This window comes from Hemicordylus capensis, chromosome 12 (genome assembly GCF_027244095.1).
Source record: "Hemicordylus capensis ecotype Gifberg chromosome 12, rHemCap1.1.pri, whole genome shotgun sequence".
In the NCBI taxonomy this organism is placed as follows: domain Eukaryota; kingdom Metazoa; phylum Chordata; class Lepidosauria; order Squamata; family Cordylidae; genus Hemicordylus; species Hemicordylus capensis.
Window position 1 is genome coordinate 10,389,542 of NC_069668.1, and position 23,802 is coordinate 10,413,343.

The following is a 23,802-nucleotide window of genomic DNA, read 5'->3' on the forward strand; positions in this document are numbered from 1 at the left end:
TGCAGCAGCAGACCCCTAAGGGAACCCGATCGTCGGCTCTTGGGGGGATTTTGCCAGACTGTGAGCTCAGGCCGGCGCCCCGTGGGGTGGTTGGTGCATGCACTAGGTATATTTTCATTATACGTGTTTTAACTGTTGCAAGCCGTCTTGGGATTGCTTTTAATGAAAGGCGGTATATACATTTAACAATAAATAAATAGATAGATAAATAAATTTGCGCGCGCACGTGTCTCCTAGGTGGCGGTCTTGGATTGCTCGCTCCTCGGGGCAGATCTGATAGCTTGAGATCCGAAGCCCGTTTGGTGCACGGGTGTATGTGTGCCTGCAGTCCACACAGCGCTCAGCAGCAGCAGCAGCAGCACAAGCGCGCAGGAGGTCAGAGGCGGGGAGAGGCAGGCCCGGGGGCGGGGAGAGGGGCTGGGCTGGGCCGGGGCGGGGAGAGGGGCCGGGCCGCCCTCAGCGCCCGCCCCTCCAGCTGCAGGGCCGGGCTCGGTTCCCGCTCGTCATGGCGGCCGCGCGGGCGTTGGGCAGCCTGCCGCTGGGGCCGGGATTGCGGGCCAAGCTGGCGGCGGCCGGGCTGGAGACGGCCCAGGAGGTGCTGGAGGCCGCCTCGGCCGGGCCCTGCGCCCTCAGCCGAGGTACCAGGGAGGAGGAGGAGGAGGAGGAGGAAGAGGAAGGAAGGCTTTCCCGGGGTCTACCCCCGCCCGCCTCCCCTGACTTCGTGGGAACGGGGGTCTTCTAGGGAGAGGATGCGTGTCCGGTGGGGGGGGCGGGGAGTGGGGGGCCTCTGGTCTGCCCCGCAAGGAGCTTACAGTCGGTGCAGGCAGGTGGACAGATGGGACGCATGAAGCAACATCGGAGCCTCCACCTATACACCCTGCTCCATCTAGCTCAGCATTGTCAACCCAGACTGGCAGCGGCTTCTCCCAGGTCTCAGGCAGGGGTCTCTCTCCCTTTCTCCCCGCCCTATCTGGAGATGCTGCCAGGGAGGCAAGCAGGCAGGTGCTCTTCCCACTGAAGCTCCAGGTGCACCTAGGTGGTTTTGATGCTCTGCAGTCCCCCACTGCAAGTTAAGCACCATTTTTTTAAAAACACAGAGGTTCTTGAGGACACAGACCACGCCACCCAGGACAGACTAAAGAGGATTTGGGGGTCCCCGGGGTGCGTGGAGGCCCTGGACTTTGGCCCCGAAGTCCAAGGGGAAGAGCCCCTCTGCTTAAGCTGCAGGTTCAGCAGGTGATAAGGCATAGCTCTACCCCTTGGAAAACTTCATCTACTGACCTCTGCACATTGATATAGCACTGTCATGATCCCTGGTACCGTAGAGATAGGTCCCTGCCCCTAGGAGGTTGCAAACCTGCCTTAGGGGATGGGGCCACTCTGGAAAGGTTCCCTCCTGGATATCTCCAGATAGGGCTGAGAGAGATTCCTGCCTGTGATCTTGGAGCAGCCGCTGCCAGTCTGTGTAGACAATCCTGAACTAGAGGGACCAAGGGTCTGACTCAGTATACAGCAGCTTCCTCTATTCCCTTTGTTTACTTCCTTGTATTGAAGCTTAGATGGTAGCCTACTTGGGGCAGGGACCTGCCCCTTTATAATCTGCAAAGCTCTGGGTGCCTTTATGGCGTTAAGTCATTTGCCACTTCAGATGCATTTGAGGGACAGATAAGTTGGCTGAATTCCCTTTTCAAAGTGGCCCTTCAAAGCTACTAGTCACTGGCCAGTATTTGAGGGCAGGGCAGATTTCTGGCTTGTGAGATCTGATTTTTGTTTGTTTGTTTGTTTGAAATAAGGACCTGAGGGTCTACCAGTTGGAGTTGGATGTGAAATAGACAGTAAAGATTCTGAAGGTTTCCCAGAGCTTCATTCTGGGTGGACCATTACAAAAACTTGATACAGTACAAAGTTTAAATTAAACCCTTGGGGATGTGGTTTTTTAAAAATAGACAGGCCATTCCTTAAATGGAGTCATTGATGGACTCTGCTTTATAGAAAAATGTCTTGTGTGTGTTTGGTGCATTTGTGTCTTTGGAACCACTGGGTGTCACTGTCGGATGGTACTTCAGACCCTGCTTCCAACAAGTTGACTTTAGTTCCAACAACCAGTCAATTCTAAGTAATCTATTTTATTTCAATCCCAGGATGATCGATCTGCAGTCTCCATTGGATGTTGGACTACAACTCCCATCATCCTCAGCCATTCGGCTGCTGTGGCTGGGGGATGGTGGAAGTTGTAGTCTGACAACATCTGGGGGCTGACGTTTGAGGACCCCCACATTTAGTTAATGATATTTACTGCTTGATATTTGCCCGAGATGACAAAATTATAAGCAGTTTCAGTTGAGGGGCTGCTCCTCCCCCCCCCCACTCTTTTTTTAAAGGCTTCTCTGTGTTTTTTAGAAATTGGAGTTTCTAAGGAGGAGGCCTTAGAAATCTTGCAAGTCCTGAGACGCGGCGATGGAGCCGGGCCTGCTGGGGCGCCGGCCCGGAAGTGTACGGCGCTGGAGCTCTTGGAAGAGGAGCAGGGGCGGTGCGCCATCGTCACCTTCTGCTCTGCGGTGGACGGGATCCTGGGAGGGGGCGTGCAGCTGACCAAGATTACCGAGATTTGTGGGGCGCCAGGGGTTGGCAAGACGCAGTTATGGTAGGGACTTGCGTTCCGGATCTTCTCTGCATCTCTGTGCTGTTGCCTCTGAAGACATGGGGGGGTGGGGGGGAGAGGGGTTTGATTCAGTGTAAAGCAGCGCCACACGCAGTTGTCACTCCGAGCTTGGAGGAGGTTTGCGATGGCTCCTCTGCCGGTGACGCTCTTCCCGTCTCTCTTCCCAGCATGCAGCTGGCAGTGGATGTGCAGATCCCAGAATGTTTGGGCGGCCTGGCCGGAGAAGCGGTCTTCATCGATACAGAGGGGAGCTTTATGGTCGACCGTGTGGTGGATATAGCTGCGGCCTGCATCCAGCATTGCCAGCTGGTTGCCAAAATGCACCCAGAGGAAGGTGAGTGGTCAGGCTCACCGGCTGCAATTCAGGTTTATGAGGCAAAAGTACATAGGAAGCTGCCGTATACTGAGTCAGACCAATGATTTAGCAGCAAATAGCATTAACGCTGCAGAGATAACCTCTCCACCTTTGAAGCTCTATGATATGTTGGGCAAGCACGGATTTCCCCTTCAGTTTCTAATGCCTCTGGGTCTTAATGCTGCCAAAGGGCTTATAAAACAACGTATAGCAGACACGGAAAAGCCAAGCGACCTGGCACGAATCTCTGTAAGAAACTTCCTTGGCAGTTTTACAAATTACCCTAAACCAGCCCATCACTTAATGTCCCAGACAAGGGCCTTCTCCCTCGCACAATTTCATGCACTCCCATCTGCTGTACTGGAGGGCAGGTATCATAAAATCCCTCTTATCAGCCGGATCTGTCCCTGCAGGCAGGGTGCTGAGACTGACTCCTGTTCTTCTATACTATTCATTTTATATAGAGATTCGTACTTCTCTTATCAAACATCGCTGTTAGAACGGATGGTGGATATACATCTTTTTTACTAGCTGATTGCTGTGTATCTACAGCAATGTGTGTGGCCAAATTTTGCGCAGCGGCATGTAGGATCAGGTCTGAGCTGGTTCGCGTTCTCGGTATTATGAAGACCCTGATGCTCTGTTCTGCACTACTTGTATTATCTTAACTGTGTTCTGTACTTTTTGTGTGGTGCTGGGTCAATGGCCGTAATAAAGCATACTGATATAGAGTGGTCAGGCTGCGTTTACCTTGGAATTGTGGATTTGGTTTGATATGTGCCCCCTGCCCCCCGTCCTGGCCCTAAGGGAAAGAAACTTTAAAAAGAAAAAAGAAAATTGAGACTCTCAAGATGGGGTAGTTTGCCTCCAATTTCACAGCAGGGGAGGAGAGCTGGTCTTGCAGTAGTGAGCATGAATTGTCCCATTTGCTAAGCAGGGTCTGCCCTGGTTTGCATTGGGGGGCTGCATGTGAGCCTGACTGCTGTAAGGTATTCCCCCTTAGGCGGTGGCGCCATCTGCTTGCCTGCAGGAGGTCCCAGGTGCAATCCCTGGCAGCGTCTCCAGGTAGGGCTGGGGGAAGACTCCTGCCAGAAACCTTGGAGAGCTGCTGCCAGTCAGTGTAGAGACAATCCTGAGCTTGGTGGAGCAATGGCCATGTGTGGCCGCCCACACAAATGCAAACCAAGGTGAAGCCTGCTTAGCGAAGCGGACATTTTGGGCTGGGAGTTTTCTGTCGTGCTGCCTTTGTCTCCAGGAACGGAGTGGTCCCCCGTTCTTTGCGACACGTTACCGGCTTGATGCAGCTGGGTGTAAGGGGCTGGCGGGGGGAGAAAGAACCTGAGAGCATTTGCCTGGCATTCTCAGGGAAGCACCCCGATCGGGCAGCAGCAATATCGGAAGATGCTGATCCTCTCATCCTGCGCGGGAGATGGCAATGGCCAACCCTTCCTGTATTCTACCGAAGGCAACCACAGGGCTCTGTGGCCGCCAGGAGCCGACACCAACGCAAAGGCACACTTCACCTTACCCTTTGTCTCTTGCCTCTGTCCTTCAGAGCATCACGCAGCCCTGCAGACCTTCTCCCTGGAAGAGATCCTTTCCCGTATCTACTACTTCCGTTGCCACGACCATGTGGAGCTGCTGGCCCAGCTCTACCTGCTCCCCAGCTTCCTCTCCGAGCATTCGAAGGTAAGGGGGCGAGGGAGGTCCTGTCTGTGTGAGTGAAAGAGAGAGGAGATGTTGGAGGCTTTGCTTCTTAGCATGAAGAAGAACAACGTAAGAACAGCCCTGCGGCATCAGGCCTGAGGCCTCTCTGCTCCGGCCTCCTGTTTCCCAGGGCGGCTACTACCAGATGCCTCTGGGAAGCCTACAGGCAAGAGCTGAGGGCATGCCCTCTCTCCTGCCGTTGCTTCCCTGCCACTGGGATTCGGAAGCCTCTTGCTCCTGAACTTAGAGGTAGCCTGTAGCCAACCAGGCGAGTAGCCACGGATACCTCTGTCTTCCGTGAATTTGTCCATAGGGACATAAATGCCTGCTCTGGCCTACTAAGAACATAGGAAGCTGTCATATGCTGAGTCAGACCCTTGGTCCACCTAGCTCAGTATTGTCTTCACAGACTGGCAGCGGCTTCTCCAAGGCTGCAGGCAGGAGTCTCTCTCAGCCCTATCTTGGAGATGCTGCCAGGGAGGGAACTGGGAACCTAGATGCTCTTCCCAGAGTGGCTCCATCCCCTAAGGGGAATATTCTTATTCTTATTATTTATTATTAATTCGATTTCTATACCGCCCTTCCAAAAATGGCTCAGGGCGGTTTACACAGAGAAATAATGAATGCAGCAACAGTCACTGGAGGTCCTGTGCTGGGGGTGGAGAGGGCCAGTTACTCTCCCCCTGCAAAATAAAGAGAATCAAAGGTGAAAGGTGCCTCTTTGCCCAGTTAGCAGGGAATATCTCACAGTGCTCACACTTCTAGTCTCCCATTCAAATGCAACCAGGGTGGACTCTGCTTAGCTAAGGGGACAAGTCATGCTTGCTACTCCAAGACTAGCTCTCCTCTTTTAATACTTGCCTGCTCCCTGAACTTTCCCAGACAGCAGGCTTTACCCTAGATTTTCTGCGAGGTTTTGCTGCGCGTTTGACGTTGCCCCCCCGCCAAAAAACCCTGATGCAAACAGCGCGTGCAGTGAAAAACCCAAATTGTGTGTGCAATTCTCTCCAACAGCTTGCAGGGACTTTGGGATCAATTTGGTGGATATGCGAACTCACCCCCTCCATTCCGGAGGAGATGCGAACTCAAAGCTGGGTGTGGAAAACTTCCCTGCAAGGCCCCGGCAGCTTCTGCCGTGGGGCAGCCCCTGACCCAAGCCCGACGGCCTCTGGGGTAGCTGCGTTGTGTGCAGTTTTGCACGGCAGTGACGGAGAGCGGCTGAGCCCGGCACGCGCTCTGTCGCTGGGCAGAGAGCCACGGCCCTAGGAGGTTGTGGCCGTCCTGGGGTTATTAGCTCTGCTTGTCAGTGGAAAATGGCCTGGGGGTGGAAATGCACTCCATGTGTCCTGGGAAGGGAATGGAGGTTGTCCTGGGCGAAGTGGCATTTCAGGGCACCCAAAAAGCCATGCAGCAGAGAGCGCCTGTTCCTTTCTAGCGTTGGGTGCTTGGCTTTTCTCCTTCTTGCAGGAATCCTCTTCTGTGGGCCACCTTCAGACGGTGCTCCGGAGAACCCAGTGCAAGGTTTAAGACAGTTGAGTAGTTGTTTCTTAAAGCGTCTGCCACTCTGGGCATAGCAAGGAGTGTGCGGATTCTCACACTCTGTTCGTTGTGGGGGGCAACGTTGAAACTCGGCAGGCCTGGCTAGTGTGCCACACGGCCTATGTTGATTGGTTGATGAAGTGCCGTCAAGTCGGTGTCGACTCTTAGCGACTCCATCGATAGATTCCCTCCAGGTTGATCTGTCTTCAGCTGAGCCTCAAAGGTCTCCCAGTGGTGCCTTCATGGCTGTCGTCATTGAGTCCATCCACCTGGCTGCTGGTTGGCCCATGTTAGCTCTCCAGAATGTGTCCCAGAACCCTCTGCAGTGTGTAGGAAAAGGTTCCTTTCAGGGGAGGAAGGTTTGGAAACGGCCCTTCTAAGACGCACAGTGCGGACGTTGGCACACATTCGCTTTATCTGCATCGCGTGTCTTTATTTCTATGGAAACCGTTCAGGTCTTGGGTTTAGGGAGAGAGTTAGCCCCTGATTGGCATGCAGAAGATCCCAGGTTCAACTCCTTGCGGCATCTCCAGGTAGGGCTGGGAGAGATGCCTGCCTGAAACCTTCGAGAAGCCGCTCGTGTAGGCTATACTGACCTGGACTTACTAGAAGGCATCAGGAGCACCCAGAGCTCCGTGGCAGAACGTTTGCGTTGCATGCGGAAGGTCCCAGTTTAGATCCCTGGCAGCAACTCCAGGCCCGGGCTGGAGAAGCCCCTTCTTTGTTTGAAACCTTAGGGGAAAGCTGATGGTCAGTGCAGACAGTATGGATTTGCAGTGAATTTATGTTCCAAATATTGGAATCTCCCCCCCTCCCCCCGCTTTGCAGGGATAGGAAGGGATAGGATTCTGGCTTCTGCATAATTTGTCACCAGGCGAGGGCATTGCTCTGCCACCATGAGGACTAGAATCTCTCTCCCAAACCACCAGACTCGACATGGCAGGAGCAGTGTTCTCACTCATTTTCCTCATCTGTGTGCGGAATGAGTTTTGTTCTGGGCGGTGGGATCAAGGCAGTGTGTGCAGACTTGCATTCAGAGGGGGCCCCTCTTGATTCAACCTGAGCAGGATCTATAATGAACTGAGCGGACATCAGAAAATGTGTGAGCACACACACATAGGAAGCTGCCACATGCTGAGTCAGACCGTTGGTCCATCTCGCTCAGTATTGTCTTCCCAGACTGGCAGCGGCTTCTCCAAGGTTGCAGGCAGGAGTCTCTCTCAGCCCTACCTTGGAGACGCTGCCAGGGAGGGACCTTGGACCCTAGATGCTCTTCCCCGAGCGGCTCCATCCCCTGAGGGGAATCTCTTCCAGCGCTCACACTTCTGGTCTCCCATTCATATGCAACCAGGGTGGACCCTGCTTGGCTAAAGGGACAAGTCCTGCTTGCTCCCACCAGACCAGCTCTCCTCTCCTCGGCATGCGCAGGCCTTAGAGGGAACAGTGAGCAGGAGTGTGAATTCTCCCGTTGTGCTGCCTCAACTGCTGATGCTTCCCAGGCCACAAGAAGAGCGCCGGCATAGCTGGGCTGACTGGTGGCGGGTGGGGAATGTTTGCCTCGTTAATCGCTGCAGCAAAGGGATTGGGATACGTCTTAATTAAGCGCAGAGAGAGGCATGAGCCCTGAGCATCCGAGGCGCCTTCCTTGGAATCGATGAATTATGAATGGAACCGTTAGGCAAAGCAAACGCCCCGCAGGGAGGCAGGAGCCAGCTCCCTCCCGAGTGCGAGGCGGGCTCTGTGTGTGTGTGTGTGTGTGTGTGTGTGTGTGTGTGTGTGTGTGTGTGTTTGGGGTGGATCTGAGGATTTGCCGTCCCAGTGGCAGTGGCGGCTCCTGTCTTGGGGGCTGGGTGTGTTCTCCTGGGGCTTTCCTCTGAAAGGGAGGGAGCTTCCTGCTCATCAGAAGAGGGGAAGCACCAACGTTGTTGTAGGGTGGGCTGAGGAAAAGCTCAGCCTGTGCTCCCCATGGAATCTGCCCCCCTCCGCTTCTCTGAAGGGGGGGCGGAGGAGGACGCAGTGGTGCCAACAGGTTGGGGTGGGGTGCTGCCATGTTTTCTCTCTCTCTCTCTCTCTGCACACGCACCCAGGATTCTCCACCTTGGCAAACAGACCCTCCTTAAGCTCTTAGCCCATTCAGAAATAGGTGGGTAGGTCTTGGAGGGGAGCAGTGTTCCCTCTAAGAGGGATTCCCAGACATGGTGGACTACAACTCCCAGAATCCTCAGCCAAAGGTCATAGCAGCTGGGGATTCTGGGAGTTGTAGCCCACAACCTCTGGGAATCCCGCTTAGAGGGAACACTGGAAGGGAGGGCAGAGATTCTTCCCAAGCATCCCTTCTCAGGCTTGGAGATCAGCCGAGTTACCACCGGAGACTGGGAGGGAACCCCTTTGTGGGGAGGGGAGGGTGGGAGGAGGCAGCGCCCCATCAGTCTCTTGGGCTAGCACAGAGGCAGAGCCTCTGCTTTGCATGCGGAAGGTCCCAAGTTCCATCCCTGGCAGCGTCTCCGGGTAGGGCTGGGAGAGACCCCTGAAACCCTGGAGAGCGTGCAGACGATCCTGAGCAAGAAGGACCAAGGGCCTGGCTCAGTAGGCAGCAGCTGCCTCTTTTGCTGTAGACACACAGTCCACTCTGTGATGATGCTGGCCCTCAGGTTGGCCACCTTGCCTGACATGGAGGCTTGTGTTTCATAACCTCCCCCAGGTCCGCTTGGTTGTGCTCGACAGCGTCGCCTTCCCTTTCCGCCACGGCTTTGAGGATTTCTCCCTGCGAACGCGGCTCTTGAACGGCATGGCCCAGCAGCTGATCAGCATCGCAAACAGCCACACACTGGCAGTGAGTGTTTTGGGAGAAACAGATGCATGTTTGAGAGTGGGGGGGACAGGGGACAGGCCCAAATATACATTCTCGTCAAGGCTGGTGAGCAAGTGGGCATGTAGCAGGCCGAGTGTGGCTATGCTGCTGTCAAGGAAAGAAGGCCCGGATAGAGCTGCATAAATGTACCCTTTTCAAAGGGATGAGATTCTCAGGATGTCCGAGATTCCATGGTGCCTGGTGCGGGTTTGGAAGAAAGCACACATGATCTTGAACCAGAGGCGGATTTCGGCTTTCTGAGGATCACTTTTCATTTTAAGAAAAAAAGGGTCTTCATAGCCATAAATCGCCTGGCCCAAGCATGGCTGCTCCCAGCCTCTTCCCGTCTCTTCTCCTCTGCAGGAGGGAAGGAGAAGAGAGACTCTGGCGTGAGAAGGGGGGGCGAAGCAGCAGTCAGAGAGGGAGGCCTCGTTTTCGAAGCAGATCTCTTTAGAAGCTTTGTCGCTTGTCCCGGATCCTGCCACCACTTCCGCAGTGTAGTGCAGCGTCCCTTTGAAGTGTCGTTTTTTTATGCAGACAGAACTAGACCTCCACGTGCCTAGACCTCTCTTTATCCCAGCTTTCACTGGCTTACCCATTTTGATATCCGTGCTAAAAATACCAAGCACAGCGGCAGGAATTCCTCCAGTGATTGCGGGTCTCTATTCTGTTTTTTATTCAGCACTATTTGCTGATCATTCAAGGTGCCTCTGTGAGTTTGAAGAGTCCACGGTTAGCTTGATGATTAAGCGAATCTCAAACCAGCACAGTCCACAAACACTGCAGCTGAAGCAGTCAAACCAACAAGTCACAGGAAGCATCAACCGATGCCCCCAGCACAGCTGGTAGCGGCCAGACCAGAACAGTTATTCTCGACCCAAACCCCAGCTTGAGAGCCCCCCGCTTTAACCTCCTGCCCCGGGTGAGACCCTCTCACCACCCCGCCCTTCCAGCCTTCCCGTCCGCAGTGGCAAGCACCAGAGAGGAGTTGACTAGCCACAGGCCCTCCTGGGAAGAGGCATCCCGTGGGCAGTCCGGAACATAGGAAGCTGCCTCCTACCGAGTCAGACCCTTGGTCCATCTAGCTCAGGATTGTCTACCCAGAGTGGCAGCAGCGTCTCCAAAGTGGCAGGCAGGAATCCCGGCTTTCTCAAAGCCAGCAAGGGTGGTGACAGGCGGCCTTCCTGGGTGGCGAGGTCGGGGGTTCTTCGGCTGGGGGTTCTTCCCCACTGCTCCTGGACCTACGCTGGGTCTCCCAAGGCGGAGAGGCGGAGAGGCTGGGTCTCCGTGACAGAGCTCTTTGCGCTGATCCCAAAGCAGAGGAAGGGAGGCATAAAAAGGACCAGCTCCTTCCTCCACTAGCAAACACCCACACATCTTCTAAGTGGGCTGCAAGCTTCCTGCTTTGTGGTCTTCAAAAATTAACCCCTGTCCTCTGTACAGGGCTGGCCAGGAGAAATGCCCCTTTCCCGGCAGAGGCATCTGTGGCAAAATCCTGGGCCTCCATTTCCGCCGGCTGCCCATGGAGGGCGCCCCTGAGCTCTGGTTATCTATAGGTGGGCTTTTCCCAGCCCGCTCCTCCTGGCTTCAAAGCAGGAGGTGGCCGTGCCGCGGAACACGGCTTACGCAAGCCCTGGAGGGGCGCTCGGCTCGCCCCGTTTCCAGGTAACTCGGCTCCTCCTCGGCTGCCGTTTCGTGCGCGCCCTGGGATTTCTTTTTTATGGCTCTGCTGCTAAAAATAATCCCCTCTGTGTGTTTTTTTGCTCGGAGAGTGCTGGGAGAGGAGGCCATGCGCGCTGCCTTGGAACGCAGGGCTGACGTCTGCAGAGGACACTCGGGCCGCTGCCTGCACCGCCCTGGCCCACGCTGTTCCTTGCTTTGCTTAGCAGGGGGGAAGCGGGCAGCTCACCCTAGCCCTTGGCGAGCTCTTCTGCTGGGCCCTCTGTTCAGGTTTCCAGAGAACAGGGGGAGAGGCAGAGCAGGGCCCGCAGCTCTTCTGGTTCAGCCCGGGGCCGCCCCCAGGTGTTGCCGGACTACAGATCTCATTGTCCAGGCATTGCCGGACTACAGCTCCCATCGTCCACAGCCTCCGTGGCCTTCGACCGTTGTGGCTGGGGACAATGGGAGTGGCAGTCCAAGAACATTTGGGGAACCCGAGTGGAGAAGCCTTGCCCTGAAGCCTTCCCCGGCAGGCGGCTATCCAGCTCCTGCACAGATGCCTCCTTCCTCTCGCTTAGCGTGCTGCGGGGTTGCTGCTTCCCTCTCAGTGGGGTGGAGGGAAAGTTCCCCCCACCTTCTCCACAGCATGCCCCTGGACGCTGGGTGCTGGGGAGCACCCAGGGGAAGGGCCGCCTGCCATCTTTCCCCAGCTTGCGGGCTTCCCAGATGCTCCTGGTTGGCCACTGGGCGAGGCGGGAAGCTGGACTGGATTCGGCCTGATCCAGCAGCCTGCTTCTGTTCTGGGCAGAAGGCGTCCAAGGACTGTTTGCGAAACCTTCACTGGCCAGGGCAGCCCCTTCGGCGGACACAGATGGTGCTTCTTTCCTCTCTCTTTCTCGCACACCACACGCGCCAATTCGCATAAACGGGACCCCTGCTTATCCATCCATACCAATGCCCCCAGCTGACTCAGATTTTTTTTTTCCTAATTGAAGGAAGCAGGAGCGGCTCATCCTAATGGTGGGCAGGCGATGCAGCTAGCGCCCTTCCCAAGCTCCGTTTGCTCCTCTCTCTTCCTCCCTGCAGGCTGGCAGTTCATCAGGTTGAGGGGGGAGGCTGCAAAAATGCTCCACCTCTCCCCCCCCCCTCGCCACAATGTATGCTTCTCGGTGTGATGTGGACTCTTCCGCCAACTCCCACCTTGTCCTCCTTCCAGGTAGTTCTGACCAATCAGATGACGACGAGAATTGGGCAGGCGGGCTCCTCCTCGCTGGTTCCCGCTTTAGGTAAGTCTGGCTCCGAGTGGAAGGGAGCTTTTTCTCTTGGGCTCCACCGACCACCTCGTGGGCTGTCAGCCCTGGCCTCCCAGGCAATGCTCTCTGGAGACCCCTTCATCTTGATAAGGCCCTAGATCCAGGGCTCCTAGGCCTATGTGAACTCAGGGTTTCATATGGGGTTCCCCCCACACCGCCCACCAGCCCTACATTGGAGATGCTGCCAGGGAGTGAAACTGGGACCTTCTAGATGCCAAGCAGATGCTCTGCCTCTGAGCTACGGCCCCATCCATGGTATCAGTTCCAGAACCCGGTGCTCAGAAGCAGCTCTTCCCTGTGGCACTTCTCTTTCATAGAAGATGTACTCAGTGCAGTGGTCTCCCCTGGGGATACTGGGGGAGAACCCAAGAGAGACCACCTTGACAAGGCGAGAGGGGGCTGCAGCCGGGAACAGGGCAGCGGCAGGGGAAAGCCAGAGAGCCCGCCAGCTCCTTTTGACACCAACCTCATGGCTCTCTGGCGCCTCTTATTAAATGCCTTGTAAACAAAGCCGCCGCATTCAAGACCCCCAGGAGAAGCCGGCTTTTAATTGGCGCAGTGCTGAGAGGTAGCAGTTCGTGCTTTCATCCACGTGGAAATGTGGTTCGCTCCGCGCAAGCACAGCTTCTCTCTCGTTTTTCCTAATTAAATCATGCTTGGCTTCAAGACGTGTGCGTAGGGAGATGGGCAACCCGAGGGAGGGGGGCGTGTTCTTCCACCGCATCTGGGCCTTCATAAGCCGTTGCGTATGAACCAAGCAGAATGCAGAAGCCCCAGAAACAGGAAGGTTTAGCAAAGAAGCTTGCCTTGCGTATTTATGCCATGCAAGGCTCTTTGTTTTAGTATGCGGAATCTGTGGCCCGCCAAGGGGGCTCTGTGAATCAGGAGGGTGGTGGCAGCCAAGGAAATACTTTACATTTGTGACGTGACCTTCCATCGGCAGTAGCCAACACTTCAGAACGGCTTTTCCTCTGCTTAGACCTGGCCCAAACCTGAAGGAGTTGAAGGTCCGATTCATTTACTTACTTACTGAATTTTCATCGGCATGCATTTTGTTTAATCATTATTAAAACAAAAGTAACATATATAAAATTAACCAAAACAAATAAACAAAAAAACCCATCTCACTACTTTGCTTTTAGATCAACTTGGATTACATCTTATACAAAACTCAATTCACGACAGTATATCTTCCCGCCTGATGAGGATTAATTAATATATTTATATCCCAGTTTTAAAAAAAAACGGGACTGAAGGTCTGATTTAACCTGGTGCGAGGGGATAGATCCTCCGCAGCTCTATGCAGACAACGGAAGAGCCAATTTCAAAACACACGGATACGTCTCCATGTAATTGGAAGGGAAGCGTTCCTACGGCTTCCGTTTCCAGTAATGCCTCCCTTGACGATTGGGGCGGGAGAAGCATACAAAGCCGGTGCTGCACTTAATGTGTGTGTTCAGCAGTTCAAGCTGCTCGGCAGAGATGTAACATAAATGGAACAAAATAAAAAGCCCGTCCTTGGAGGATGTTGGGTTGGAGAGGTACATGCAGATGAAGACCTTGATTTCAGAGGCCGACCTTTTGCTGTCTGCACCTCCCTCGACTGGGTACATGATTCCTGGCAGACGCTCCGTCTAGAAAGCAAATTGAGGCTAATAGATCTCAGGGCCGGCTCCTGCTCCCCAAGGGATTCCGTCTGGTCCTTGAACTGCCAACTCTTCCTCTCACTCTCTGCTGGCTGCTTCTTGGAAGAGCCCGAGGGGAGAAAAATGGAGAGTGACTGGGGAGGGGATTCCATTGTGAAGCCTTCCTGGCTGTCTGTCTCCCTTCTGGGAAATCGGCGGGGGTGGCTGGGAGGCGAATACAAACATGGCAGAGATTTATATACCGCTTTTCAACCAAAGTCCCCATAGAGAAATAATAAATCAATAAGATGGCTCCCTGTCCCCGAAGGGCTCACCATCTAAAAAAGAAGTATAAGATAGATGCCGGCAGCAGCCACTGGAGGGATGCTGTGCTGGGGTTGGATAGGGTCAGTTGCTCTCCACCTGCAAAATGTAAGAGAATCACCACTTTTAAAAGGTGACACTCTGCTCAGCAGGCGAGGGAGGTAGTCGGGGAGCGGAGAGGGGACAGTCCTCGGTGTCCACAGAAGGCCCAGGTTCAGACCCGGCGGCGGCGGCATCATCTCCCAAGACCCCCACCCAAGACTTCCCTGGAGAGCTACTGTGCTTCGTCTGGAGTCCGGCATAATTTCTCCTTCCGGTATTGCTTCTAGCACACTTCGAGCAGCAAATCTCTTCACACCATTGGTATGTTTTGTGTGTCTCTCTCTCTAGGGGAAAGCTGGGGCCACGCCGCCACCACCCGCATGGTCCTGCACTGGGAGAAGAGGCAGAGGTGAGTGGGGGCCTGCCAGGCGAGCTGCTGATCTGTGGGGCCAAGCTCCAGTGGGGCCAGCCAAGCGGCCTCTTCAAGCCCAGGCTGGGGCACGGCTTCACTTGTGGCGGGGGTGTGTAGGCAGAGAATGCGGAACTGCTGCCAGCCAGACTCCGATGCTGGAACGGAGGCCAGCTGGGGGCTTAGCACCTTTGCATTTCTCTTTGCAGACCCTCTCAGTAGTGCCTTTTCTTTTCCAGCCTACCTGGGGGGAGCAGACTGGAATCGGGGGGGGGGGGGCTGGAGGACTCTGAATCCTCCAAGCCACTTTTGTGCTTTGATTCGTATCCCTCTTCCAGTCAGTGGGTCATCAGGTGATGTACATACTTAGGCAAGGTCCCTCTCTGCCTTGCGGGTGATGGGGTTGCAGCTCAGTGGGAGAGTTCCCTGCTTGGCACGCAGAAGGTCCCCGGTTCACTCCCTGGCAGCATTTCCCGGTGGGCTGGGCAAGACTCCTGCCTGAAATCTTGGACAGCTGCTGCCAGTCAGTGCAGACAATCCTGAGCAAGCTGGGGCAAGGGCCTGATTCAGGAGGAGGCAGCTTCCCATGTCCCTATGTACTTGCTGCAGATCTCTTCCCGCCCGCCCCCCCTTCTCCTTCTGTACAATCGTGCACTATTAATTCTCTTGCAGCTGCGCTGTTTCCCTGTAGAGGTTGCCTACGAGCATTTCCTCATTTCTCCAGAGAGGTCCATAAAGCAGAAAGGGCGAACGGCACGCTGGGGGCTGCTGGAGAAGCAGAGCCGGCCCCCAAGGGGCAACCCCATTTCTCCAGCAGAACGCTGAGGTGTGCAGATGCCATGGCAAAAGGCAGCGCAGGTCAGATTTGGGAGCAGGCAGCCGAGGGTGGAAGTGTGCTCTCCAGAAGTGTGCTCTCTCTCTTGCTCTCCAGAGCAAGCCAGCAAAGCTGGGCATGCAGCCTGGCGCTTTGAAGTAAAATGGCTCAGTGGGCCATCCTGCCGGCAGGAGTTCTGCGGCTTGGGTCCTCCTCGGGGATTCTTGGAGCACAATTCCCATCCGCCCTCACCTAAATAGCCAGCGGCCTTGGGGGCGGGAGTTCAGCGACATCTGGGGACCCAAGTCTGAGACCTCCTGCCTCCAATAACTCCAACGGTAAAGGCAGCAGTGTTCTCTCTAATCTTTTTCTTCTTCTTTTTTTAAACCTGTGTGCGGAATGAATTTTGTTCTGGGCAGCAGTATCAAGACAGTGTGTACACATGTATATCCAGGGTGGGACCTTCCTGATTCAGTCTGGGTGGGATCTAAAATTAATGGAGCGGACATCAAAAAAACCTGTGTGCACATGCACGTGTGCAGGGGACACTGAAAGGCAGGCAGAGAGAGAGAGAGAGAGAGAGAGAGAGAGAGAGAGAGAGAGAGGAGTCGGCGGGGAAGAGAAAGGTGCAGAACTAGTTGGGGGGACACAGTCTTTCCAGACATAGGAAGCTGCCTCCTCCCGAGTCAGGCGACCCTGGATCCCTCTGGCTCAGTGTTGCCAGCACTGACCGGCAGCCGCTCTCCAAGGTTTCGGGCTGAGGGGCCTCTCCCAGCCCAACCTCAGGGATTGGACCTGAGACCTTCTCCTCGAAGGGGTACGTCCCAAGAGCTCACATGTAGACTCGTACCCAAATGCACACCAAGGTGGCCCCTGCTTAGCAAAGGGGGCTGTTCCTTCTTGCCACTATGAGATCAGCTCTTCCCTCTCCTTCACACCATGGAAAGACCAGGTGGAAGGGACCTAGCTCCTTTGAAGGGGCTGCACTTATGATGATTACATGTATATCCTGCTGTTCCTCCATGGAGCCCAGAGCGGTGTACTACGTACTTAAGTTTCTCTTTCACAACAACCCTGTGAGATAGGCTAGGCTGAGAGAGAAGTGACTGGCCCAGAGTCACCCAGCTAGTCTCATGGCTGAATGGGGTATTTGAACTCGGGTCTCCCCGGCCTAGTCCAGCACTCTAACTATACTACACGGCACTTAAAGCCAGGTTTGCTGCGATGCGCAGTGCCTGGGTGCAACACACACACACACACACACACACACACACACACACACACACACACAGCTTACAGTCCCTGTTGGGTTTTTGATCTGCAGCTTGAGCATAAGACAAACCCGTCCGTGATGCCTTTTCTCCTCCCGACTCCCCCAGTGCTGGAAATGTGTCGGTGCTTAATTATGGTGCAGTTGGGGAGGAGTCCGTTGCTGTGAGAACCGGCCCCCGCTGGACCGGAGGCACCCAGTGACACCCCAGCCGAGCGCCTCTTCAAAGCCCGGCTTTGGGTGTCTCCGAATGGAGGCTGCTCTGCAGAGCCCACCCATTCCAGTGTGCTAAGGAATTCCCTTTGCAGTGAACGTGGCGATAATTACGTGCTTCCTAATAGAATGGCACCGAGGGGGAGGAAGGCGCAAGAGCCTTGGGAAGAATGAGCAGGAATCTGGGCAGGTTGCCACGGGGCAGAGCCCACAGTTTTCCTGGGGAGCGGGGAGGGCTGAAGCTGCTCTCTGCGCTGGGTATTAGCAGGCCGTTCTGGACTCGGCTGCAAATCATCAAGGGAGGAAGACCGTTCTGTTCGGAATGTTTCTATCTCGCCTTTTAGTGCCCAAGGTAGCTCACTAAATCAATTCTAAGCCGCAAAATCACAAAGTAGCCAACAAAATACCTGTGAGAAATCCCATCAGAACTAGGAGCATAGGAAGCTGCCATATACTGAGTCGGACCCTTGGTCCATCCAACTCAGAATTATTTACCCGGACTGGCAGCGGCTTCTCCAAGGCTGCAGGCAGGAGTCGCTCCTAGCCCGATCTTGGAGATGCTGCTGCCAGGGAGGGCACTTGGGACCTTCTGCCTGCCAAGCAGAGGCTCTGCCCCTGAGCTATGACCCCACCTCCTCTAGAGGCACAGAAAAGAAGCTCGCCAAAGCCATTTCTGCCCTCCTTCTCCAAATCAACCCTGCAAATCCACCCCCGCTCTCTGCTCCCTCCTCCGGCTTGCGATGGCTGGCATGCCGTCACTGCAAAATACGAGTCGAATCTGGAGCCATTTCACTAAAGTGAGTTCCATTTGTTCCAGGTTTGCAACGCTGTTTAAGTCGCCGAGTCAAAAGGAGGCCACGGTCCCATTTTGCATTACAGTAAGTGTCACGGGGAGGACTGGGAACTTGGAAGTGAAAAGATGAGGGAAGAAACAGAGGATATCGGGCCCGAGGCCTCTCCAGTCCAGCCTCCTGTTTCCCACAGTGGCCCACACAGATGCCTGTGAGGGAAGTCCACAGGTAGGAGATGAAAGCATGCCCCCTCTCTCACCATTGCTCCCACACAGCTGGGATTTAGAGGGATCCTGCCTCTAAACCTGGAGGCAGCCTAGAGCCATCTAGACTAGTAGCCACTGATACATCTGTCCTCCCTTGAATTTGTCTAAGCCCTGCTTTTAAAGCCATCCAAGCTGGTGGCTCTCCCCACATCCCGTGGCAGAGAGTTCCACAGCTTAATTCCGCGCCGTGTGAAAAGCCACTTCCTTTTGTCGGCCCTGAATTTCCTGGCCATCCGTATCCTGGGATTGCCCCAAGTTCTAGTGTTGCGAGACTCCCTCTGTTCAGTTGCTAGGGTGGTCTGTGTGTTTGCTACTGCCAGACCTGAAAGTAAACATCATTTTGATCCTCCACCTTTCTCCAAAGGACGAGTTACAAAACAACAACAAATATTTATATACCGCTTTTCAACAAAAGTTTTCAAAGTGGTTTGCATGGGGAAATAACAAATCAATAAATAAGATGGCTCCCTGTCCCTGAAGGAGAAAAGAAACATAAAAAGAAACATGAAATAGACACCAGCAACAGTCACTGGAGGCACTGTAATGGGGGTGGATCGGGCCAGTTACTCTCCCCCTGCTCAATAAAAGAGAATCGCCACATTAAAAGGTGCCTCTTTGCCCAGTTAGCAGGGGTATATAACCCAGTTAACATGAAGTGAAATGGTCTAATCTGCTTCATCCTCCCACCATAGCATTCCTGTGAGAACTGCTGCAGACGGCCAAATGTGCCGGTCCCTCTTTCTGGGTTGGGCTGGCCGTGTGCCTCATAACATCTGAGAGGAGGCAGCCACGCGATCCTGCCCTGGTAGCCGACCTTGGAACAAACCCTGTAGTGGGCTGGCTGAGCAGAGTCCTAACTCCCATGGCTGCCTCAGGGGGTCAGAATCCAGTCCCAGCAGCTTTCTGGAGAGATTTTGTACTGGGATTTGCAGGCCCTGAGACAGTCCTCCTGAGGCAGGGCTCGCTCGTCTTTATGGACGGCTTCCGCTCTCAAGGGAGCCAAGCAAAACCTGTCTTTAGCTCTCCTCTCCAAATGTCAGGATCCTGGCTCGACCACACGGCGGCTGTTCTCGTACTACGTGGGCTCCTGGTAACATGTTGCCATAGCATCTCTTAAAGCTGCTCTTTGAGACCTCGGAGCTCTTGGGGTGGAGGATTGAGTTTTTGCTGCTTGGAATAAGCCTGCTTTAGAGCATGCTGCTCTCATCCACTCTCAGGTTCTGTGTGATGCGGTGGATTTCATCTGCCAGTGAAGGGCAGAGGAAGAAGAGAGACCGGGTTTGTTGCGCCCACACTTTCTTTGAGGGCATCAACAGGCGTGTGGATAAAGGGAACCCAGTTGGCATGGTATCAGTGTTCCCTCTAACAGGGATTCTCAGCTGTTGTGGACTACAACTCCCAGAATCCCCAAGCAAAAGCCCCTGCAGCTGGGGATTCTGGGAGTTGTAGTCCGCAACATCTGGGAATCCCTGTTAGAGGGGACACTGCATGGTCTACTTGGACTTCCAAGAAGCCTTTGACCAAATTCCCCACCAAAGGCTCTAGAGTAAATTTAGCAGCCATGGGATAAGGGGACAGGTTCATGTGTAGATTGGTGACTGGTTGAAGGACAGGAAACAGAGGATGGGTATAAACAAACAGTTCTCTAAATGGAGGGAAGTAAGAAATGGGGTCCCCCAGGGATCTGTACTGGGATCAGTGCTCTTTAACTTCAACATAGGAAGCTGCCATATACTGAGTCAGATTATTGGTCTATCTAGCTCAGTACTGTCTTCACAGACTGGCAGCGGCTTCTGGTCTAGAAGTTTGGGTAAGCAGCAAGGTGGACAAATTTGCAGATGATACCAAGCTATTTAGAGTAGTGAAATCCACAACCGATTGTGAGGCGCTCCAAAAGGATCTCTCCAAACTAGGTGAGTAGGCAACAAAATGGCAAATGTGGTTCAATTTGCATGTGTAAAGTGATGCATCTTGGAGCAAAAAAACCCAGCTTCACATATACGCTGATGGTGTCTGAACTGTTGGTAAATGACCAGGAGAGAGATCTTGGGGTCGTGGTGGAAAGTATTGACTCCATGCATAGCAGCTGTGAAAAGGGCAAATTCCATGCTAGGGATCATTAGGAAGGGGACGGAAAATAAAAATGCTAATATTATAATGCCATTATACAAATCTATGGTGCAGCCACATCTAGAGTTGTGCGTACAGTTTTGGTCATTGTATCTTAACTTCTTTGGATCTCGCCCTTCTGCTCCGCCTTTTGTTTGTCCTTTTGAAGAGGACTCTCAGCTCTGCCACACACAGCCAGGCCAGCTCATAATGCACCAAGCCAGAAGTCCCAGGGGGTCCGTGGGAAACACGTTTGCTGCTTTGTTTGCCGACCAAGTGGGTCTTGCTCGCCGGACCTCCTGGCATTTTGCAAAAGTCACCCTTTTGATAGTGATGCCACCTGATTCTTCACACGGTGTCGTCTCTCCCACACCAGCTTTGCTGTGTCTTTGAGCAGTCGGGAGCTACCTGTAGTGCAGCTTGTCTGTCTTTTTTTCCAGAGCGGGCCAGGTAGCAGAATGACATCACAGCATGTAATCGTGGCCCGTTCCTTTGCCGGCTGAGTCCTGGCCCCAGGGGGGTGTCGTTGGAAGACTTCTCCTATTGGCTCTTGTTAGTTTTCATTACTGCGGCTCTTAAACAGAGATTGCTGCTTCTGTTTTGCAGCCTCATGGATTCCGAGACGTCCAGCTTCCGCTCTCAAGCATGTCACCAGCAGAAAACGAGACAAACCCCCGTAAACGGCCCCGGGTAGAACCATAATCCAGACGAAGAACTTCTCACAGCTGCTCTTTTTTCAGAATGTTTTCACTGTTGATGGACTTCAGAATAAGACTGGGGAGGTTATTTAACAGGCATACAAGAAACATGGTGCTTTTATCTTCCTCTCTTCCCCCGTCCCCAGCTACCCCTTGTGATCTTTTTCTATTCCAATAAAGGCTGAAGATTATGCCTACAGTGAGTTCTCAGTTTTACTTGGAATGGAGGGCAGGGAATCTGCTGATACTCGCGGATGGAAATGAGACTGAAAGTTTGGCTCCACAGTGGAGCCCTTGCCACTCTGATGGAGCCCTGGCCAGGCCTGCAGGGTCTCGACTGCCAGGAAGGTTTTGCCTCCGTTCACAACCGTGTCCCACCGGTTTAGCCCTTCCCCTCCTCCCACATGAGTGGTTGCGGAGGGCTCCCGGAGGCTGCTGTGGCTTCCAGGGCCCAGCCACCTCCCCGGGTGATGCGCACGATCCAATACGCAGGTGCCACTTGGGGAACGAGAGACGTTGTCAAATTTCAGTATCGGTGAGTCAGGGCGAGCTTCTCCTGCCAGCACAAAACAAAAGACTGGAAGGCGACCCGGGGAGGGAGGGGAGCATGAGCAGTGACTCAGGCGGACGTTTTGGTGCAGGAGATGCGGGCAGACAAAAGGATTCTACCGCGGGTGATGTCAACAGCCCGACGCCTCATGTGGGAATAATAGTGGCTTACGTCTTGGCAGCGCCAGCTGAGAGGGGTGTTTGACACACTGTCCACGCCCCCCCCCCCTTAGCCGCAGGGGAAAGGGGCACGGGCTGGGGGTGTTTTCACGGTGGCTTCCTTGAAGAGAGCTGCTGATTACTGCTGATTTCGGCATTGACTGGCGCTTGCTCTGTCAGGCGATGGAGGAGGGAATCTTCTGCTCTGTCAAGATTATTTTTGATGGGTTGAGGTTATGCTTAAGCCTCTTGTCTGTCTCGGGGAGGAGCAGTTATTTAAAGACCTGTCTCCGAAGCATTTGCCACTGTCGCTCCGTGTGTGGGTTTCACTTGCTTGCGGACAGTGTTTCGGCTCCCTCCAGGCGCCGGGAGTTGTGAAGCACAACTCTGCCCACAGACTCCAAATCCAGTTCACACTAAAACCCTTCCTAAGATGCAGCCTAGGAATGGGACAAGCTCCAACTACTGGGTCAGACCTTTGGATATGATCTAGCTCAGGGTTTCTTCACCTTGGGCTCCCAGATGATGTTGGACTACAACTCCCATCATCCTCAGCTACAAAGGCTGTGTCTGGGGATGATGGGAGTTGTAGTCCAACATAATCTGGGGGCCCAAGGTTTAAAAACCCTGATCTAGCTCAGTATTGTCTGCATGGACTGGCAGAGGCTTCTCCAAGGTTTCAGGCTTAGGCGTTTTCCCCAGCCCTGCCAGGGATTGAACCTGGGACCTTCTGCCTGCGCTTCCCTGTTTCGTAATTCATGCTTGTTCCTGACTTTGAATTTGCTTCCTTGATCTTGACTTCTGGCCCTTTCTCTCTGGCTGTGCTCTGACCTTGATGGTCTGTAATGCAGGGCAAGCTGTACAAACGAGAGCTGTCGTTATAATCCAAGTTTATTTGTATGGTTAGATGTAAAATCCGCCCCCCCCCCCCCAGTGAGCCGAGGCTAAAACATCAGGCTTGCCTGTGCATGTTCCTGGGGGAAAGAACCCAAGGGTTGCGCGAGAGAGCACAAAATAAGATCCTTAAGTGCCCAATTTTCTCGCATTGACTCAAAAGGAAATGTCAGCTTGTTTTGGATTGTTGCTTGAAATGCCAGTTGTGTCTAAATGCATGAATCTGAGAGATCCAGCTGGTTTTAGGATGATTTAATTGGGTATTGCCGCCGTCCAAAGGTGAGCGAGCTCTGATCACTGCCGCCGCCGCAAGCCTCTGGTTGCTACCACAGAGCTTGGCAGTGAGATAACCTCATAATTGTAGCACGAACTCCCAAATGCTGCATTAAAACTCTGTATTTTAGAAGAAGAAAGCAAACCTCTTAATTCCTAGTTTTATTCTCCTCCTCCTCTGATCTGACTTTTTCCTGTCGGGAGCCTCAGTTGGGGACCCAATTCGCTTCCAACCAGACTTGGATCACAAACCCTTGGACCATCTTGGTCAGTCGTGCCTACACTGACTGGCAGCAGCTTCTTCTCCAAGGTTTTTCCCAGCTCTCCCTGGAGATGTTGCCAGGGGCTGAACCTGGGACTTTCAGCACGCAAAGCAGAAGCTCCTCCCTTGAGCGATGGCTTCTCGGCTTCTCTCACTTTCTTGTCCCCCCCATTCATGATTGATCCTGACTCTGAATTTCCTCCTTAACCACGGCCCTTTCTGCTCTGACTGCGCTCTGACTTTGACCTTGGTCATGACCTTGGCGTCTCTAATGCAGCACTGCTGTGGATTGGCAGTTGTATCGACCAGAGCTTTAATTATAATCTAAGATTATGTATATGGTCAGATGTCATAGAATTCCCCTCTGAACTCAGGCTGAAACATCGAGTTTGCGTTGCTTCTGCATGGTGTCATAGCTGCGCCAAGAGACGAGGCAGGTTCCATCGGGCCTGGGTGAGAAGCCCTCCCCTTCAAGAAAAGTGGCAGCTGGTGGTTCTTGGGAGCACAGGCTCATCACTGAAGGGGGGCCCTCCCTTTTGAGGGGTGTCTTCTGGGTTTGGAGCCAAGGCATGAGTACCATTTCCCATTACCGTCATCCCTCGGGGTTTTGAGTATCCGCGACCGGGGAATTGTGGCAGGTCTTGCCAGCTTCGACCTGAGTATCCGTGGTTTGGCAAGATCTTTTTTGCAATTTGGGGGGTGTTTTCATGATTTTGGTGGGTCGAAGGTCATTTTGAGGGGTCCCTTTCACTCCTCTTACTCACTTTTGGTGATTTGGGGGGTTCCCCCCCCCACTATTTGTCTCTGTGTTTTGTGACTGCAATTCCCCAAACCCTCCCATTTGCCATTGATTTCAATGGCTTTTTAACGGCGAATTGACCAACCGTGATGTTTTCCCAGAACGGAACCCTTGTGCTTGGCAAGGGATGGCTGTAACGGTTTGTGTCTGGTTATTGTACTGTAGTGTCCTCTGGTCACGTGCCTTTGAGACGGTTTGACTGAAAGGCAGGGTATACAG

At 53.8% G+C, this 23,802-nt stretch overlaps 2 protein-coding genes across 6 annotated transcripts in view; one reads left to right on the forward strand and one right to left on the reverse strand.

Moving 5' to 3' along the window:
• Positions 1–4,686, reverse strand: part of TEX14 (testis expressed 14, intercellular bridge forming factor) — a 34,712-nt gene extending 30,026 nt beyond the window's left edge. The window contains exon 1 of one of the 3 annotated variants that reach the window (XM_053275092.1): positions 4,546–4,686. The gene's annotated coding sequence lies outside the window, so the exon portion shown is untranslated. Of the gene's footprint in view, positions 1–226; positions 426–4,545 lie in introns of those variants that run through there. The other 2 variants (XM_053275091.1, XM_053275093.1) reach the window with 2 other exon arrangements.
• On the forward strand, positions 238–20,846 carry RAD51C (RAD51 paralog C). 3 transcript variants are annotated; one of them, XM_053275103.1, is made up of 9 exons: positions 238–375; positions 2,401–2,644; positions 2,830–2,996; positions 4,573–4,706; positions 8,965–9,096; positions 11,990–12,059; positions 14,426–14,486; positions 17,601–17,661; positions 20,556–20,846. In XM_053275103.1, the coding sequence occupies exons 1-9, from the start codon at positions 315–317 to the stop codon at positions 20,649–20,651; spliced, it is 1,026 nt and encodes a 341-aa protein (XP_053131078.1). In that variant the 5' UTR covers positions 238–314; the 3' UTR covers positions 20,652–20,846. The 3 variants fall into 3 exon arrangements, with proteins under 3 accessions (XP_053131078.1, XP_053131080.1, XP_053131077.1); XM_053275102.1 differs by lacking the exon at positions 238–375 and adding an exon at positions 419–638; XM_053275105.1 differs by lacking the exons at positions 238–375; positions 8,965–9,096 and adding an exon at positions 415–638.
• Positions 20,847–23,802: the final 2,956 nt, after the last annotated feature.